This window comes from Salmo salar, chromosome ssa18 (genome assembly GCF_905237065.1).
Source record: "Salmo salar chromosome ssa18, Ssal_v3.1, whole genome shotgun sequence".
Lineage (NCBI taxonomy): Eukaryota > Metazoa > Chordata > Actinopteri > Salmoniformes > Salmonidae > Salmo > Salmo salar.
This window is the reverse complement of record NC_059459.1, coordinates 8,936,346-8,955,221: the sequence shown is the minus strand read 5'-3', so window position 1 is coordinate 8,955,221 and position 18,876 is coordinate 8,936,346. Positions and strand designations below refer to the sequence as shown.

Here is an 18,876-nt window from a genome sequence, read left to right as displayed (position 1 = left end):
GTGCTCCGGGCAAGCTTTCATGTTTCAGCACTCTAGCTGTTTCCTGGATTTGAATCCATGGCAACCACTGAGTGTTTTGTATCAACAACACATCATTGGGTTTATTTTGATAGAATACAAGTGGAGGTTCTGAGTCTACAGTGTTAACACTCACCCTAAGGAGTTCTGTGAGTTCTGTGTTAGAAGGGTGGTTGGGGTCAAACTGAAGGTCCCTGATCCATTCAACGCTACTTGCATTGGGACCGCTGGCCATGGGTCTACAGGCAATGTAACATGGTTAGGGTTTATATTGCAAGACAGCCTAAAGAAAAGCCTTCAACTCATAAGGTAACAGACAAACAGAGGTGTGTGTGTGTGTGTGTGTGTGTGTGTGTGTGTGTGTGTGTGTGTGTGTGTGTGTGTGTGTGTGTGTGTGTGTGAAGACGGCCAACCTTGTGGAAGTCAGTCAGGTGTTGTTCAGACTCACCTGGTAAAGCTGGGTCTGTGTGGTGGGGCAGTGGGCGCCATGGGAAAGCCACTCTCATCCACAGCCCAGGAGACAACATACAGCAGCCTCCCAGAGGTCATGAGGCACACCTCAGCATCCTCCTTCTCTAGTTTGAATGGGACATCTAAAAAGACCATTGTTTTGTCACTAAAGACCTGGGTTGACATTATCCTTATACAACAACAAAAAACCACATAGTGAGCTAAATTACCATAACTTTTTAAATAGACTTTCACAGGATAGCTCATCACTAAATATCAAGGGTAAAATTGGGGTGTAGATATTGGGGGCGACGGAACAGTAGAGATTTTTTAAAACATTTTATACGCAATTCCTGCAATTCATTTATTATCTATGAGGGGTATTTTGAAAACACAGTATAAGTGGAAGGATAAGTGGAAAGCCAGCTCATTTCCTGCAAGTCTACACATTTTACCATGGGGCAGTGAAAAATGTTCTGTTTTATAGCTCATCACATGCTATTTTTTCACATTTTGCAATGAGAATGCTAATTTCCTGCTACTCTACACAGTTTGCCATGAGGCTGAGATAAATGTAAAAAATTAATATTCTTTTAAATCATACCCAAATAATGTTGTTGACTAAATTATACTTGTATTTGTGGCTAAAGAATAAATTGGAGAGAAAAAAACCCCACCTCAAACTTGTTTCTCAAACAGACCGTTTAAAAAATGCTTGCTATTTCCTCATAGAGTAATGTCAATCAGCAGTCTACTCGTGTGAATATTTTTAATGACCGGTATTCTGTTGTTGCGGTACGCCCACACCATTCCAACACAGAAAATGCTTTTTCACAAACTTAATTACCCTTTTTTGTAAGGAAAACTATTTCACTCATACTGTAATTAATTATAGGTCATATTTCATAGAAATCTCAAAACACTGAACAGTTACTTTAAAAGTTGACTTTGGGCAAAAACTAAAAAATAACGGTTATAAATTGTATAACTGATCAACGCACCATCATACCAGGTCATTTAATGAAAACAAACAAAAATGGATAAATAAGATATTTGGCTACAGAAGTGCCATTTCTTACTGATCTCTACAGCTTCCATCCAAAAACAAATCCTGTGAAATGGGGTCAACAAATACTGGAGGAGTTACTAGCTAACGAACTAGCTATGTCGGTCGCAGCGTGCATGACCAGAATGACACATCGATGAACCACCAAAGGCAAAACCCATTTCTGTTTGTAAATTGAGAAAGACAAGTTGGACAGTTTTTTGTGATCAGAGTCAACAGTTAAAGCAAATTTCCTGCAATTGTACACATTTTGTTCATATGCTATCTGGGGGGCCCCCAACCACCAAGAGCCCTTGGTTCTCTATGGTGTTGTAGGTCAGGGCATGACTAGGGGGTGTTCTAGTCTTTTCATTTCTATGTTGGTGTTCTTGGTATGGTTCCCAATTAGAGGCAGCTGATGTTCGTTGTCTCTAATTGGGGATCATACTTAAGGTGTCCCTGTTCCCACCTGCTTTGTTGGATATTGTTTGTGTATGTGATAGTAGCACTACGTTACTTTACGTTTCGCTGCTTTTTTATTGTTTTTGTTTGAAAGTTTCACTTAAATAAAAGATGTGGAACTCAACACACGCTGCGCCTTGGTCCGTCCATTCAAACGAACGTGACAGAATATCCCACCAAACAAGGACCAAGCAGCGTGCAACAGAGGGAAAAGTGAGTTGGACCTGGGAAGAGATTATGGGAGGATGCGAGACCCTTCCTTAGCGGGAGTCACCAGGAAATCAGGAAGGACAGCGACGACACCGGGGGCCGCGGCCACAGAAACCCCAATATTTTCTTTTGGGGGGGGGGGCGGAGGGCACGAGGGGTGGTCGGCTGAGCAGCCCTGTGCCAGCTCCCCGCACTCGCCCTGAAGTGTGTGTCATCAGTCCGGTGAAACCTGTACCGGCTCCATGCACCAGGCCTCCAGTGCGCCTCCCCAGTCCGGTACATCCTGTGCCAGCTCCCCGCACTCGCCCTGAAGTGTGTGTCATCAGTCCGGTGAAACCTGTATCGGCTCCACGCACCAGGCCTCCGGTGCGCCTCCCCAGTCTGGTACATTCTGTGCCAGCTCCTCGCACTCGCCCTGAAGTGCGTGTCACCAGTCCGGTGCCACCTGTGCCGGCTCCACGCACCAGGCCTCCAGTGCGCCTCCCCTGTCCGGTACGTCTTGTGCCAGCTCCCCGCACTCGCCCTGAAGTGCGTGTCAACAGTCCGGTGCCACCTGTATCGGCTCTACGCACTAGGCCTCCAGTGCGCCTCCCCAGTCCGGTACGTCCTGTGCCAGCTCCCCGCACTCACCCTGAAGTGCGTGTCACCAGTCTGGTGCCACCTGTACCGGCTCCACGCACTAGGCCTCCTGTGCGCCTCTCCAGCCCGGAGCGTCCTGTGCCGGCTCCACGCACTCAACCTGAGGAGCGTGTCATCAGTCCGGTGCAACCTGCGCCGATGCCCAGACCAGGCACGGCGTCCAGTCCTGCTCCAAGGCCGGAGCGTTCCTCTGCGCTGGTGCCCAGTCCAGGCACGGCGGCCAACCCAGCTCCATGGCCGGTGCCTTCCTCTGAGCTGATGCCCAGTCCAGGCACGGCGTTCAGCCTGGCACCATGGCCGGATCTGGGGTCTGGGCACCACCGACACTAGTCACCCCCCCTACCCTCCACATTTGGTTTCAGGTTTTGCGGCCGGAGTCCGCACCTTTCGGGGGGGGGGTCGTAGGTCAGGGCGTGGCTAGGGGGTGTTCTAGTCTTTTCATTTCTATGTTGGTGCTCTTGGTATGGTTCCCAATTAGAGGCAGCTGATGTTCGTTGTCTCTAATTGGGGATCATACTTAAGGTGTCCCTGTTCCCACCTGCTTTGTGGGATATTGTTTGTGTATGTGCAGGTAGCACTACGTTACTTTACGTTTCGTTGCTTATTTATTGTTTTTGTTTGAAAGTTTCATTTAAATAAAAGATGTGGAAATCAACACACGCTGCGCCTTGGTCCTTCCATTCAAACGAACGTGACAATCGTCCCACTAAGCGCAAACCAGATGGGATGGCGTATCGCTGCAGAATGCTGTGGTAGCCACGCTGGTTAAGTGTGCCTTGAATTCTAAATAAATCACTAACAGTGTCACCAGCAAAGCACCCCCACACCATCACACCTCCTCCTCCATGCTTCATGGTGGGAACCACACATGCAGAGATCATGCGTTCACCTACTCTGCGTCTCACAGATCAAGCGGCAAAAATCACAAATTTGGACTCAGCAGACCAACGGACAGATTTCCACTGGTCTAATGTCCATTGATCGTGTTTCTTGGCCCAAGCAAGTCTCTTCTTCCACAAATTAACTTTTAACAAGTCACACCTGTTAATCGAAATGCATTCCAGGTGACTACCTCATGAAGCTTGGTTGTGAGAATGCCAAGAGCTCCCGAGTGGCGCAGCGGTCTAAGGCACTGCATCTCAGTGCTAGAGGCGTCACTACAGACCCTGATTCGATTCCAGGCTGTATCACAACCAGCCGTGGTTGGGAGTCCCATAGGGCGGCGCACAATTGGCCCAGCGATGGCCGAGGCAGGCCGTCATTGTAAATAAGAATTTGTTCTGAACTGACTTGCCTAGTTAAATAAAGGTTAAATAAAAAATAATAAAAGAGTGTGCAAAGCTGTCATCAAGGCAAAGGGTGGCTACTTTGAAGAATCTCGTGTGGCCCGTGTGGCTCGTATGGCTCAGTTGGTAGAGCATGGTGTTTGCAACGCCAGGGTTGTGGGTTTGATTCCCACGGAGGACCAGTACGGAGAAAAAAATGTATGAAATGTATGCATTCACTACTGTAATTCGCTCTGGATAAGAGCGTCTGCTAAATTACTAAAATGTAAATGTAATCGCAAATATAAAATATATTTTGATTTGTTTAACACTTTTTTGGTTACTACATGATTGCATATGTGTTATTTCATAGTTTTGATGTCTTCACTATTATTCTACAATGTAGAAAATAGTAAAAATAAAGGTGTGTCCAAACTTTTGATTCATACTGTATATCGGGTGGGGGCATGTCCCCCCCATCCCTGTAACAATTTCACCAATGCTAAATACCACATCTTCCAAATAATCACAAATCATAGCTACAATGTTACTCACTGCTCCCAACACCAGCGTAGTAGGCTTTGATGGCTCTGTCACTGCTGAACTCTGACCTCTCCATTGTAGCGTTGCTAGAGAGCATGTTCCTGTCTGGTATGGGCACATACATTTTGGCCACAACAGTGCTCTTTTGTTTCACTGTCTCACAAATCTGGAATTGTGAATTTACAAAACAAATAATGAAGTTTATAAACTACTTATAAGGCCATTTAAACAAATCCTTTATAAATTGTAGCTTAACATAAAGTGCTACTGGAACAACGTAAGAATATAACATATCTCAAAAGCCAAAAACGAATGAACAATATTATTTACAGCAAGAGAAACATACCTCAAGCATAATGTTCTCTGGGCTGTGTACTATCTGCATGTTGAACATCTGTTGAATTTGAACTCCGAAGTCACTGTTGTCGAACATGGATGGCTCGGAGGTAGACACATGCTTTCCATTATAGAATATGTTCACTGATACTTTGTGGTTGGCCAGTTCATATCTTCTAACCTTCTCATCACTGTAAAATAAATAAAATATGAACAAATTGAATACATTGATAACATCAAAATACACGATTATATATCATCAGTCAGTGCCAAAGTAAGTGCCATGTCCACTCTCAGCTGGAGAGTCTTAAAAACATACATTTCCAATGAATGAATAAACAACAACTAGCTAAAACCTTTCTGCTTCTGAAGAGAATCTTACGGTGGACAGCTACTGGTTGGAGTGACCACCCCACACATAGTAAGAACAGGAACTAGATCTAACTGATCTGCCTTCTGCTTGACAGAATCAGTAGACATCTCCTCTTCTTGTCCTGGAACTAGAGGGATGTATATCTCCTCTTTGTTATGCTCCTTCAGCTCCCTACACAGGTAGTGCTGCCTGATCGTTACGTCTCCATCTGTGTAGAACTTTGTCTGCAATAGGATGTTTACACCGACAACAATGCAACAAAGGTTACTACAAACAGTACGGCTATAGTTTATTAATAACAGTTGTGTTAAGAGATTGTCAAGAGAGAAGACACTTGCTTTCATGTGATCATCTGTCCCAGTTCTGTTTGTCGTGCTGTCAGTGATCCTTGCCTTCACTCTGTGAATGAGATTAGTTGCAATGAAAAAGATACATTGCAATGCTTTCTAAACACTTCTTGGTTACAATCATAGAGTTGGATAGAGTCCAGACATGTATCATGGGAAGTGCCACTGAGGGCCATTCACCAATTTGAAGTAGTCAAATGGATGTAACTTGCTCTGGGTTAAGCAAGGTTCACAGAATTCCATCCAGGTCAGCAGGAAGGGTCAGCCAATGGATTATACTCCTGAGCAAACATTCCATAACTGCAAGTGGCAGTAAATCACCAAACTTGGCTTTATAACTGTTCAGACTATACACACTACAACATACTAGTGGTAGTATGCACCTTTCATCTTAATTACAAACTGTCAGTACACTCAGAGAAGTAAAAGAAGAAGAAATTGAAAACTTTAAAATGGATGTAGCCTTAAATGGCTCTGCCCATGCTTTCACAGAAGCAGCCATTGTAAAGACAGGAGATGCGTTCTCTAGTATCTCTATGGTAACAACTGCCCTATCCTAAATGTTGAACACATGAATAGCCTACTTTAAGATGATATACACTGTACGCTTTGCAATGACTTTAAAAGTCAACGTGAGGATGAAGAAATATAAATCAAATCAAAATCTAGTTCTATTGGTTACATCCGCCGAATACAACAGATTAAGACTTTGCAGTGAAATGCTTACTTACGAGCCCATTCCCAACAACACAGAAAAATATTTGCTCAATTTCAAAAAAGGACATCGTAACACAATAAAATAACAATAACGAGGCTATAGAGCGATGTGTGTTGTTCATGTGATATCACCCATGATTTGCATTAACGTTTATGACCAGAATTTGCATATACAGCATATTTAGGTCTATTCTATGTCAAAATAATACAAATGATGCTTACTTATGCAGCTGTAATTTCACAGTGGTGTTCACATAGCCGTTCTTGGCCCTGAGGGTTTTGATGCGCTTCCAAGCGGCAACAATGTTCCTCACCAGAGAGATGTCTGCCTGCCTCTCATTCTTCAGTGCTACATGGGTCTTTCTGCAGTGAGCAGATTCATTAAAGCAATACCTTTACAAACATATAGGTACAGTAAATAATCATATTTCTTAGAACAGAAATCCCTCTCACCGTATTTCCTGTCTCAGATCCTGTAACTTTGAGCAAGTAGCAGTTTCATCAGTGGTGGTCAAGGTTGTTTCTGACTTCTTCAGTCCGCTTAGCTACCAGGGTGAGGTACAACAAATATTTCAGATTAACAATCTACTACTATGACTGCATTACCTTTCCCAAATGATTTCAATTGTAAGTCTTATGATAGTGTTGTACCTTGTCCTGCAGAGAGGTAGTTGCACCCTTCATCTCACGGGTTTCATAATGCTCATAGAGCTCGTACAGTCTCTGAGCCAACACATGCTCTGTGCTAAACAGGGGATGATGGGTGAAATTCAGCCTGGCTAGGTTCAGGTCAAGCTGCCACAGCCCTGCACTGCCCTCTGCATTAGAGACAACAGATCCTGCACTTTGCAGTTTATCAGGCTGTAAGAGGACATGGTATTACTGACTGGCTGTAGGTGCTTCAAGCAGGGTATTAATGACAGTTGGGATTAGGTCAAGTGTCTTTAAAAATGTGTATTGCATGAAAGAGGTACTTGTTACTATATGTTACTATATGTAACAAGCCATTCCATTCATAAGACATTACAACATTACACATTTTACATCACACATAGTCCACTCAAGGACAGACTCACCCTCATGTTCACCGTGGCCAGACAAGGAGACTGGCATGAGAATGGGAAATCTACTTTACAATGCCAATACTTCTGGATTGGGTCTGGAATTGCAATCATGCAACCATTCTCTCCAAACCAGGACTGTCCCTGAACGACAACAAGTGCACAGCATCTCTGCTCACTTTTGCTTACACATGACAAAGGTCAACGTGGTACTTTGCTGATAAAATGTAGATAACACCAGATAAAATGTAATATGCCTTTATATCAGCAATTTTACATTTTCGTCATTTAGCTTAGCGGTATACTGTACATAGCATAATATGTTTCATTAGAGCCGATTCCATATATTTCCTGAATGGTAAAAGGCACCATTTGATGAAATCTGAATGTAAACATGAATACTCCTCTTTCCTGTGCTCATTTTAGATATTGCGTAACACGTTGTTTCATAACCAGAATTCTAAAGAGAGCCATGAAAAGGCTGCTAGTGAAAAGGCTGCTCATATGGTGCGATTAAATTATTACAAATATGTATTATGTAACCCCTCTATCAGTCAACCTTTACTCCCTAAACATACTGGAATACAAGGTAGAAAATATTGTGATTATGTACCGGAATGTACTTATTATCGATATAACATGAATCAATACCTTTTCTTCCTCAATCAGCCGGTTGCCCATTTTGTTTATCATCTTCTTCAGCACTTGGGGCCTCTCACAGACATAAAACCCTTCATCCTCCAAAAAACGGGGCTTCAAATACCTTGGTATAATCCTCATTTGGTTTACTGTCATCAGATTTAATCAAATGATTCTCACTTTAAAATTCTATTTCCTTCACATTCAGTTATAATAACAACAAAAGCAACGATAAGGTACTAAACATAAACAGTAGGGGTATCTTTTACACCTCAAAATGTTAATATAAAGACTATAGGTCTACATCACCTGGTAAATCACTGGGTACAAATAAAAGGTCTGGATTTACGTTGAGTGTCTCAATATCACCAGGAACAAGAGGATTATGACACTCATCCACATTGTCAATATCGATAACAGTATCTATCCCACTCTATCATGGAAACAAAATAAACATGTTTCAATAAAGGCTGCATATTAATAATGTGGCAGCCATTTCATAACACAGTTACATATGTGAATGACAAAATGTTTTAAAGGTCCAATACAGCCGTTTTTATCTCAATATCAAATCATTTCTGGGGACCAGGTTTCCATCCAACCTTTTTATGCAAGTAAAGTACATGTCGGCTAAAATAATGTCATGACAGGCCTGACGGAAACCGAAAATTTGTCGGTAAACTTTCCAAATGTCAACAACAACAAAAATACACTACACAAGGTGGGATCTTTTTGTCAGTAAAATGTATTATGAGAGAAATGTCGGTGCAAACGCTTTTATGAGCAAATATTGATATAATAACCATCATATCAAAGTAAACTTGGGAGTTTACGTGATGACATGTTGTGTGGTCCTCCCTGAATTATGAGGAACTTCACAGGGTGGTGAAAGTGCAAGGTGATGAGCTTGATGCTCCTTTCCAATGAATATCGAGGGTCAATTTTTTGGGGTGAGAAATCCATCAGTAGAGTTGAAAATCTGATTTTTTATTAGGTTCATGGGAATTTAACCGCAAAAGGTATTTTTATGAGCACTACGTCATCATGCACAGACTTTTATCCTCAACAAGTCAATTTGATGGCGCATATTCGTTTTATGCAGATTTTAGAATATTTGCATGAAAATCTTTCGCCAATTGTATGGAAACCTAGCTACTGTGATTGTTTTCGATTAAACTGGTAAAAAAGAAACATAAATAGCTTCTTAGCAAAGAGCAATTTTTCAAGCAAGAACATTGCTAGGACTGAGTGGCCTGAGTGGGGAGGGGAAAATGTGCTGTTATTGGCAGAGATGTTTGAAACTCTCTTTCTTATTGGTCTATTAACTATTTTCAAGCCAACTTGACACAACTGTGGGAAGCATTGGAGTCAACATGGGCCAACATCCCTTTACTCAGTGTATATAAAACTCAGGAAATCACGTTTTTGACTGCACTGGGCCTTTAATACATTTATGATCACAGCTATCTTTGTACATTTCCCACCAAATGTATATTCTTCACTATTGTTGGGTTACCTGTTGTGAGAGTGTGCCAGTGGTATGTCCATTCTTCTCCAATTCATCAAATGTATTGCAGAAGAATCGATAGGCTTCTTCCTCTGAGCATGACTTAAAAGAAAACAGTAGAAATTATAAGAGACCAGATTATATATAGGAGGCCAGATTATAAGAGAAACGCACTCTCTCATTTAAGTAAGTATGTATCAAATCAATAGTACAACATAATGATGAAAGCCAGACCCAATACCCTGGTCAGACTTCTAGCCTACTGTATAACGCACAAATGACAAGACCTGTATTTTCCCTACCGGCTTGTCAGCAATCTTCTGAGGTTCTTTTATTCTCACTTCTCTTGCAGCATTGATTTTACTTTGAAGGATTTTTAACTAGATGAGGGAACATAAGGATGACAAGATGAACCTGTTCACATATCGTGGTTATAGCTTTAGTGGAAATCAAGACTATCTCACCTTGTATTCCTGGAGCATGAATCTACCTCTTTCTTGACTTCTGCTAAGCCTGATATGAGGTGGATGTTGTATCACTGTCAAATGTGGTCACCAAGCGGAGTCAGTAAACACAACACAACAACAACTATCAAATGCACAATTCTCTACTGAATAATTAAAAAAAATTAAGCAGTATGCCAATACCCCTTTCTTGGATGTATACTCCATCTGGAACCTTTTCCTTATTCTCCTCTGTCATCCTGACAAACAAATGGATATGTCATACAGAACTGTTTCACTATTGCCACAAGTTATAGCCACATGTCTCATCCTCAAGCCTCACCTTGAAGTTGCGCAAAAATGAGATAAACATTTCTTAAATTCATTTTAATATCTTGTTAGGATACAGCTGGAGCAGATAGCCTAATCATAATGTTTTTACAGTCTAGTGAGACCTGGCAGACAAGTCACCAAGCCATGGTCGCCATGGGATCAAATAAACATTAGATCAAATAAACTAACTACTAGAACAAACAAACAGAAAAGACCAATAATACCATCATGGTGAAAGTGTAGGAAAATAACACCCAATTGATAAGTACTAGCTAGCTAGTTAGACTCTCAGCACAGATGAAAGGGGTTAGCTAGTTCTAATATTTTCTCTCAGCATAGCTAGCTAGCTACTAGTAACATTAGCTAGTTTGCTAGCTAGCTAGGTTCCTCCCAAATGCATACTTATAGCTAGCCAGCTAAAGTTAGCTAGATAGAACTTGATAGGCTTTGCTTTAGACAACTCCCTCACTGTAGCTAGATAGCAGCTGATTGACCATACATGTAGCTACTAGGTATTATGTTTATGTAACATAGCTACTGTACCCAACGAAAGTCTGAGATTTCTTCGGCATAATTTCACTGCTCCACTGTCATGTTAGCTAGCTGTGCCCACACATCAGAGCGCGCTAAATCAACGTTCAATCAACGTTCTCGTCTTTGTACAAGCTGGCAGTTTCAGCACTGGTCAGCTCCTGGTGCTGAAACTCAGCTACGACAGACAGATTTGGCTGCTTGCTGAAATATTTTGTACAAATTTAGCAAGCTGGACACTTCAAGAATGTATAAAATGTATCTAGACCATTTAAAAGTGTTTTGCTTTATTAGCAGCTTCAAATATTAAACTTTGTGATTCTGAAGAAAGTTTAAAATACTTGGTGATGGAACGTTGATGTAGTTATGTTAATACATTAGTTTTATCAAATCTATCACCATGAGGTTTGAGTTGCACCATGGAGTAAATGCATTGTAGACCTGATTGTAAAGGTTCTCTCTTGTGAATGAAAGGTGCGTGGGCGGGCTTCTGTCAATTCAAAAGGGAAAAAGTATTTCCTGCAGGATTTTTTTCATCTTCTTACCTTCCTCTTCAATGTTATTTTTGATTGGTCGCTGAAATGGCTTCTAACCAATCAGCCGGCGTCTGCTATGGAGGAAGGAATAAATGCAAGATGGCTCCTCATATAAAATCAGCCTCCTGTGTTCCCTTTAGAGGACAACAAAATTACTCTTTAAATCGTATTAGATTAAAGTACTTATCTGGGAGTAGTGCTGAAGGTTGATACAAGGTTTAAGGTGATATACGTTTAATACATGGCAATTAACTGACGAAGAAGTTATTGAAGAGACAAGAGGGACCTACTTTTGAAGCCATGATTTGTTGAACTCATTTCGACTGGTTTCGGGTGGTGAGCTGTGTGACTAAAGAGAGACGCACCAGGCCCTCCTTTGCTAGGCTAGCTAGCTATCGCATTGGATTAGCGTCAAGTAAAGAGGATAACTTTTTTAAATAAATGATAGCATCTGTTAAATGCGGATCACAAAAGAGCACATTCACGCATTCAATTAATCGTCATGGCCGTGTCAAGGTAAGATTCCCTAGCTAGCCAACTAAGGTTAGCTATTCTTATCCAAGATGATTAGCAAATAGTTAGGTACTAGTTAATTAGCATGAACAGGCAATGGCATCATCATTCACGGTGGCGTTCACTAGCTAACGTTAGCTCTAACTAAATTAACGTTAGCTAGCTATTTCAATTAGCCAGCCAGTTTTACTGAGGTAGGTAGCTAGCTAGCTAGCATCTACACAACAGCTATTGGCAATTAGCTAACAGTATGTATTTTTTTTTGTTGCTAGCTAACGTTAGTAACTAGCAGACCTGTATAGCATACAATTGATATTGCTAATATGTTTGAGATATGTTACTTTTAGCTAACCGTTAATTGATGTGCAATCTGCTTGCGAATGTGCCAGTCTGTCATTTTGCAAATCAGATTATCGCTCTTGCGTTTCATCCAGATTTATTTTGATGAGATTAGTCTCCCAAATGTATGGTTATTGTACGGTGGTTGGTTTCCCTTGTGTCAGATCTTGTAAAATTAGGTTTGCTAAAAAAATATCATGGGCAATCGTGTGTCTGATAGTTTCTCTAGTCAGGCTCGCAAGAGGATGCCTATTTGAAGCCTTCAACTAATGCATAGGCTATAAATCAGCTGAAGGCTTTATACATGCTCTATTGACAGTTACCCTCCAGCCAATTTATGAATCTATAATTCTAATGATATGCACATTGTATAATCAAGCTGCTGAACATCCTCCTTTTCATATGAAATTACCTAGTTAGTAGTACAATAACAATGAATAACAAATCCAAAATGCTCCACCCTGATCATTTGCATTGAATGCTCAAAGGGAAAATACTTTTTCTGCCCCTGCCTAATCTACAAAAGATGTATCCATTGCTTAACCACAATTGTATGAATCTGTAGCCTAGAGATTGTTGGATTTGTTTTACTTTGAGTGGGATGGGCATTTTGCCACACTGAACAGCATCGCCCTTTCTAATGGCACTCTGTTTTATTTTTAGCAGAGATGTGTTCAACGCTCCTATCAAACGGTAGTAATATGCTCTAGGTTCGAATGATTGATGTCATAACTAATTTAATGATTTGGATTTGAAGTGCCCTCCCTAGTGCCATGTACACTGCAATCTGCAAAACTGAAGTGTGTGTGTGTGGTATACACCTTATTTCACAAAGCAGAAGTTCACGTTCCCACTTAGAATCCTGTCGACAACACTGGAGTTTTACAACCCTCCATGGAGTTGATATCCTTTCGTTACATTTGGAAATGCCAAAAAAATGAATGCAACTTCTCAGAAGTCTCTTCAAATATATGCAATGTAGACCAATGCATGCTTATTTTCTGATCTACTTGTTTCCTCAGTTTTTCTCTCTCCCACTCTTTCTCATCCTCCAGGCTTGATCGTCTGTTCATCCTACTTGACACTGGAACTACACCGGTGACGAGGAAGGCTGCTGCCATACAGCTGGGAGATGTGGTCAAACTCCACCCGCATGAGCTCAACAACCTTTTGTCGAAGGTGGGTGCTGGGCTTGTCCTCATCAGTGCCCACAGTCAGGTTTCTATCTACATCAGGGCTGTGTTCATTAGGCACCAGAAGGAAGAAAAGACTGAAACGGGGAGAGACTACTTGAACTTAAATGTTATTTTTTTTTCCATTTTGCTACAATGGGGGCTAATGAAAACGATCCAGGGATTGCACATTGTTGTCAGCTCCCCACACATCAGCCTGCAGTGCTGCCAAAAGGACATCCATACTTTAACCACCCATACAGATTTGCAAACCCCCCCCCCCCTTTCACCTTGTCTGGAAAAATCTAACTGGCGGCCGTAAAGGTCAGACTGTTGCATAGCCCATTGTCTTTGTTGCCTCAGGGAATGTTGAAGTGATTATTAAACAAGTGGACTGTTTGACCTGGAATAGCCATCTGATTTACATTTTAGTCATTTAGCAGACGCTCTTATCCAGAGCCACTTACAGTAGTGAGTTCATACTTTTCTCATATTGGTTCTCATTGAGAATGGAACCCACAACCATTGTGTTGTAAGCACCATGCTCTACCAACTGAGCCACATGGGACTTGACACCTATTTGAATGAGATGTGTTCCATCCTCTGAGTCTGTTTTCTCACTTACCCATAACCTACAGGTGTTGACATACCTGAGAAGTCCAAACTGGGACACGCGTATCGCTGCGGGTCAGGCAGTGGAGGCCATTGTGAAGAATATCCCAGAGTGGAACCCGTCACCCAAGCCCAAAGAAGGTGAACCAACCTCGACCTGCCACGTTAGTCACAGCCAAATGCCTGTATTTTGTTCATCCTTACAGCGGGGAACAAATAATGCCTTAACGTTCCATTACACAAAGGATTATCATTTAAATAACCTTTGAAACGGCCAGGAATGGGTGGATGTTAGCGCTGCATCTCTACTGCTCTTAAGTAACCATTGACAGGAGGTGACGAGGCACTTGAGTGTGTAGGCGTGGGCAGGCACATTTCTTTTAAAGCGGTTCAGGCTCATATCACACATCGAAATGAAACACTTGACATTTCATCAGCACTCAAGCACTCAAGGTGCACGCTTCAAAATTTTGTACTGTAAAAAAATCCCTGACGAAGGCAGTGGGACTGATATGTAAGCTTAAATAAACAAGTGATACTCGCAAGTGAAGTGTGCAGGTTTTTCCTTTCCTTGACCCCCCCCCCCCTTCTAGCTCTGACTACTGATATTGAGGAAGAATGTACTTCCTATATCTTTGGTTGTCCTGCCTAGCTATCTTATGAATGCACAAACTGTAAGTCTCTCTGCATAAGAGCATCTGCTAAATGACTAAAATGGAATGCGTGTCTCTCTCTTCCAGAGTTGTGTGCAGACTTCTCCCCAGAAGACTCCTCCTCTGACCGGTTGAGTTTCTACCGCTTTGACATTTCCCGCCTGCTCAAACATGGTGCTTCTCTGCTGGGTTCCGCCGGTGCGGAGTTTGAGGTCCAGGATGACAAGTCTGGTATGCATTTTTTTTTTCTTTCTCATCAGTATTATCATGTCATATGTCATACATATGGGCTGCCAATCAGAAGAAAAAAGAAAAACATTACAAAAGGTACATAACTACAAAGTATTGAGTATTTGATCATATTTTAAAGTTTAAGTAATACATTCAGTATAAACAGGAAAAGAAAATATAACATAAAAGTAGGCCTCCACCCCCAACCTCCCAGCCCATTCCCCCCCAACCCCCACCAAGCCAACATCTGTCTATCCACTCCCTGAAACTGTTTCCCCATCTGCTTTTTAACTCTTACTCTGAACACCTGTGCTCAGTGAGGCTCCTAATAGTTTGGTTTGCGTCTGTTATTATCCAATTAGAAGGAATGTTATGGGAGAATCTGGTATGTGACCACATGGCCAGGCTATGTCTGGTTGTGCTTCTGTTGAACAAGTAGCTGCTTGGATTGAGTCAGCCGCTGTATTGACATCTGTCTTTTAGCTTGTGCCTGACTCCACACAGCAAACAATTATTTGACACTGTAGGGTGTCAGGATTTAGTTTCAATGTTGCATAATTTGCATTCTGAATCTCTCCCAAATGGCACCATAATCCCATATAGGGCATTATTTTTGGACCAGGGCCCATATTCTTTTCCTTTAGACCATTGGATCTGTATCCTCTAAGTTTGCTTTTACATGACGATGTGGTGATCCAAGTGACAAGTTCGAATACAATTTGAATTCAAACGGCTCCAGTCTTTGTCCTTTTTGTCTCCACTTAATAATACATGTTTTTATTTGGTTTCCCCAGCCATGGTCCTCCTAGTATTCACTACTCTGTATGTCATATGTTCAAGGTCCTGTGACAGTTCATGTTTTTGTGCTTTGCTACACTAGTCCAGAGTGACTTGCGTGCCTCTTTGATATATTTTGGCTGCAGCCTGTGAAGGTACAGTTTACCTGACCTGCTGTTACTCAACACTGATCTCTAGTTCACTTGCCTTCCTGTCAGTCTACCTCCGTACTTACGTCCCCTAAATACAGGAACATGCAGAATGAAGCCTTCACTTATACCTTAAGGGCTGGTTTCAGGGACACACATTAGTCCTGCTCTAATACACACAACATCCAGGACTAGGGGCTTAATCTGTGTCTGGGAAGCCTGCCATAAGTGTCCCTGTGTTCTCTACATAAAATGGGAGTTTCTCCAGAGTTGGTCTTTTCTACAAGCACCATACACTATCTCTGTGCTTTCCCCTGCCAGGTGAGGTGGACCCTAAAGAGCGTCTGGCCCGCCAGAGGAAGCTGCTGCAGAGGAAGCTGGGACTGGACATGGGTGCCGCCATCGGCATGGACACGATGGAACTGTTCAACGACGAGGACCTGGACACCCAGTACACCTGCACGCCGAGTGGCCCTAAGGCCCAGGGACAGGGAGAGGGGGGCTCTGAACCCTGCTCCAGCTCCGGCAATCACGTGGTGAGTCGGTCACACTACCGCGATTTCCAACTCTCCTCCTTTACGCTACTGCTGTATGTTGAGCTCCAAATTATGGAGTCAGTAATTCCTTTCAACTTTGAATAGCATCCTATGAAGCTTGATACCAGGATCGTGTTCATTAGGCTATATATTTTGCAACGGGAAAATAAGCATTTCTTATTGGATATATCCATGTAATCCCTCCCTGACGCAAAGCATTTTCTCACTACTGAACTCATCCCAGGTAGCATCAAGTGCAGGCTACTATCCTTTCCCATTAACTTAGAAAGCTAAGTATAGGTTAATCCAGGTCACATCGGTGGCAGACTGAGTACATTTACATGCACAGTAATAATTCTATATTAAACTGATTATAGCAGTATGCAGATTATGCAATAGTCATGTGAACACCTTACTCTGCTCATCATAATCAGCGTAAGGTCAAAATCTAAGTAAACATATGCCGACTAAAACAACTGGTTTTCTGAGTAATTTGGGGAATTTTTAGGTACAGGTAAACGCCTTAATTGGCATTTCCGCTGTGTCTTTGATCTGCACATGGGGTAGCACCAGCCGTGCGAGCCTCCCTCTTTAGCACGAGTGTAGTCAGTTAGTGACATCTGAATAAATGTATGTGTCTTTAGAAGTAGTTCTCACAACTTTATAGGTCCGAACTCCGAATCCAATATGCTTCCCAAAAATAACATGGTCGCTTATTTTGATTAGCGATTGTCTGCCATCAGGTAGCCTGATTTCAGATGTGTCCATGTAAACTGGATTATTAGGGAAATCGTTCTTCTCTCAAATCATGTAATCAAACTATTATATTATGACTATCCACAATAATCACATTGTGTGCATGTAACCGTACTCGGTGTGTGAAGCCGGGCTTAGAAGCTTGGTGCTTCTTTCAGCACCGAACAGCATTGCCAGGTATATTTTTGACCAATCATTACCTGACTATGCGTAACCAAACTTGGAAAGATGCATGCTGTAGCTTGTCTGACTGGGACGTCCGGTAGGAAGACATTGGAGTAGGTCCTGACAACATGCTTTGGCTCATACTGTTTGAAAACGTTACAAGCTGTCAAATCCTTGCTTCCTCCATCCTTGTTTTCTCAATGCCTCTCTAAGCTCACCAAAGGATAGGATCCAAGGTCCCTCCCTCAGACGACCTCTTCCAATGAACTTAGAGGCATTGAGGAAACAAGGACCCCCTTGGGGCCAATGAGTGACAGTTATTCACATTTATGTTGGAGATCTATTCTCCTCTCTCGAAATCAAGTTACTCACAATGGATAGGATGTCACAATGGATAGGATGTCACAATGGATAGGATGTCAGAAAATGGCCAGTTATCCTGATAGTAGTCTCGCTAGACTGTACTGATAGTTACATAATGGTCGATACGTAGTCAGTCGTAATATCTGAGCTGCATTATGGGACAAAGGCAAAGATGCCAAAACCAGAATTTTAACTTTGATACCAGGTCTAGTATCACAATTCTTGATACATCACGATACTCAATACAAAGAGAAAGCATATTAACCAAAGTCACAGAATGGCACTTGATCCAGACATATACTCAGCTACTGCTCTATTCAATTGTTGGGTGTCTTTTGAGTTCAATAACAATATGTTTGACATTTTGTTTTTTACGTCAACATTTTTCCAGAGACAGCCATGTATGCATTAATGAATCAATCAAATTGACTTTGTTTTTACCAATCTCAGTATATAACAATGGTCATTCTCTATTGACGAACTGGGTAAATCAATATGTAGCCTAGGCCTATTCACATAAATGCGTGTTCAATAGGAGTGTGTGCATGCATTGAGTTTGAGCTTGTTTTGGTCGATTTCATGAGGATACAGATGACAAACGATCTGTTTCCCTTCCATTTGGGACTTATTTTATTGTATGGATCAATAACACTTGCATAGAAGTAGCTTATTTGATAAAAGTGCACACTGTCTCTTTAACCAGTAATGATGTAATTTACGAGGTAAGAGGGGGACGTCCCGGAGTCAGTTTGCTGAGGCAATAGATAATCTTTGGGAGAAATGTAAGAGCAATGCCTTTAAGGGAATAAATAATGTTTTGGTGGTCATCAGCTTTGAAATCACCATATTTTGCGTTATGGTTTGCATTTTATCACACAAATTACCAGGATAGTAAATTGATAACTTTTCTTGTTGGCTTACAGCTGAAGCTATCATCTTGCACTGTAAAGAGTTCCTGACATGTTTTGCAATGTAATTAACAATTTCAACATTTCTACATGCCGTGTCGCATTATTCAAGTGTTAGCTCCCCATTCATGCTGCACAGACGTTAACATGCTGCAACCCAGACTCACAGTGCAGGCCCTGCTTTTCGCACTAAGGGGTACATCCGCTGCACTGACAGACCGAGTTGATCCATGAAACACATTTGACA

At 41.9% G+C, this 18,876-nt stretch overlaps 2 protein-coding genes across 4 annotated transcripts in view; one reads left to right on the top strand and one right to left on the bottom strand.

Moving 5' to 3' along the window:
- The window catches only part of LOC106576791 (protein CC2D2B), a 28,108-nt gene extending 17,098 nt beyond the window's left edge, over positions 1-11,010 (bottom strand). Inside the window, exons 1-16 of the mRNA XM_045701754.1 lie at positions 10,932-11,010; positions 10,260-10,315; positions 10,077-10,150; positions 9,915-9,992; positions 9,622-9,714; positions 8,415-8,538; positions 8,118-8,254; positions 7,482-7,610; positions 7,057-7,266; positions 6,859-6,950; positions 6,628-6,768; positions 5,351-5,740; positions 4,979-5,159; positions 4,645-4,798; positions 467-611; positions 155-257 (exon numbers count right to left, since the gene is read on the bottom strand). Coding sequence (XP_045557710.1) covers positions 155-257; positions 467-611; positions 4,645-4,798; positions 4,979-5,159; positions 5,351-5,740; positions 6,628-6,768; positions 6,859-6,950; positions 7,057-7,266; positions 7,482-7,610; positions 8,118-8,254; positions 8,415-8,538; positions 9,622-9,714; positions 9,915-9,992; positions 10,077-10,150; positions 10,260-10,315; positions 10,932-10,960 — 2,136 coding nt within the window. The 5' untranslated portion in view covers positions 10,961-11,010. The remainder of the gene's footprint in view (positions 1-154; positions 258-466; positions 612-4,644; positions 4,799-4,978; positions 5,160-5,350; positions 5,741-6,627; positions 6,769-6,858; positions 6,951-7,056; positions 7,267-7,481; positions 7,611-8,117; positions 8,255-8,414; positions 8,539-9,621; positions 9,715-9,914; positions 9,993-10,076; positions 10,151-10,259; positions 10,316-10,931) is intronic.
- Positions 11,011-11,535: 525 nt separating this feature from the next.
- The window catches only part of LOC106576794 (TATA-binding protein-associated factor 172), a 71,256-nt gene continuing 63,915 nt past the window's right edge, over positions 11,536-18,876 (top strand). For all 3 annotated transcript variants that reach the window (XM_014154203.2, XM_045700725.1, XM_045700724.1), the window contains exons 1-5: positions 11,536-11,971; positions 13,363-13,486; positions 14,118-14,232; positions 14,832-14,975; positions 16,223-16,437. In XM_014154203.2, coding sequence (XP_014009678.2) covers positions 11,958-11,971; positions 13,363-13,486; positions 14,118-14,232; positions 14,832-14,975; positions 16,223-16,437 — 612 coding nt within the window. In that variant the 5' untranslated portion in view covers positions 11,536-11,957. The remainder of the gene's footprint in view (positions 11,972-13,362; positions 13,487-14,117; positions 14,233-14,831; positions 14,976-16,222; positions 16,438-18,876) is intronic.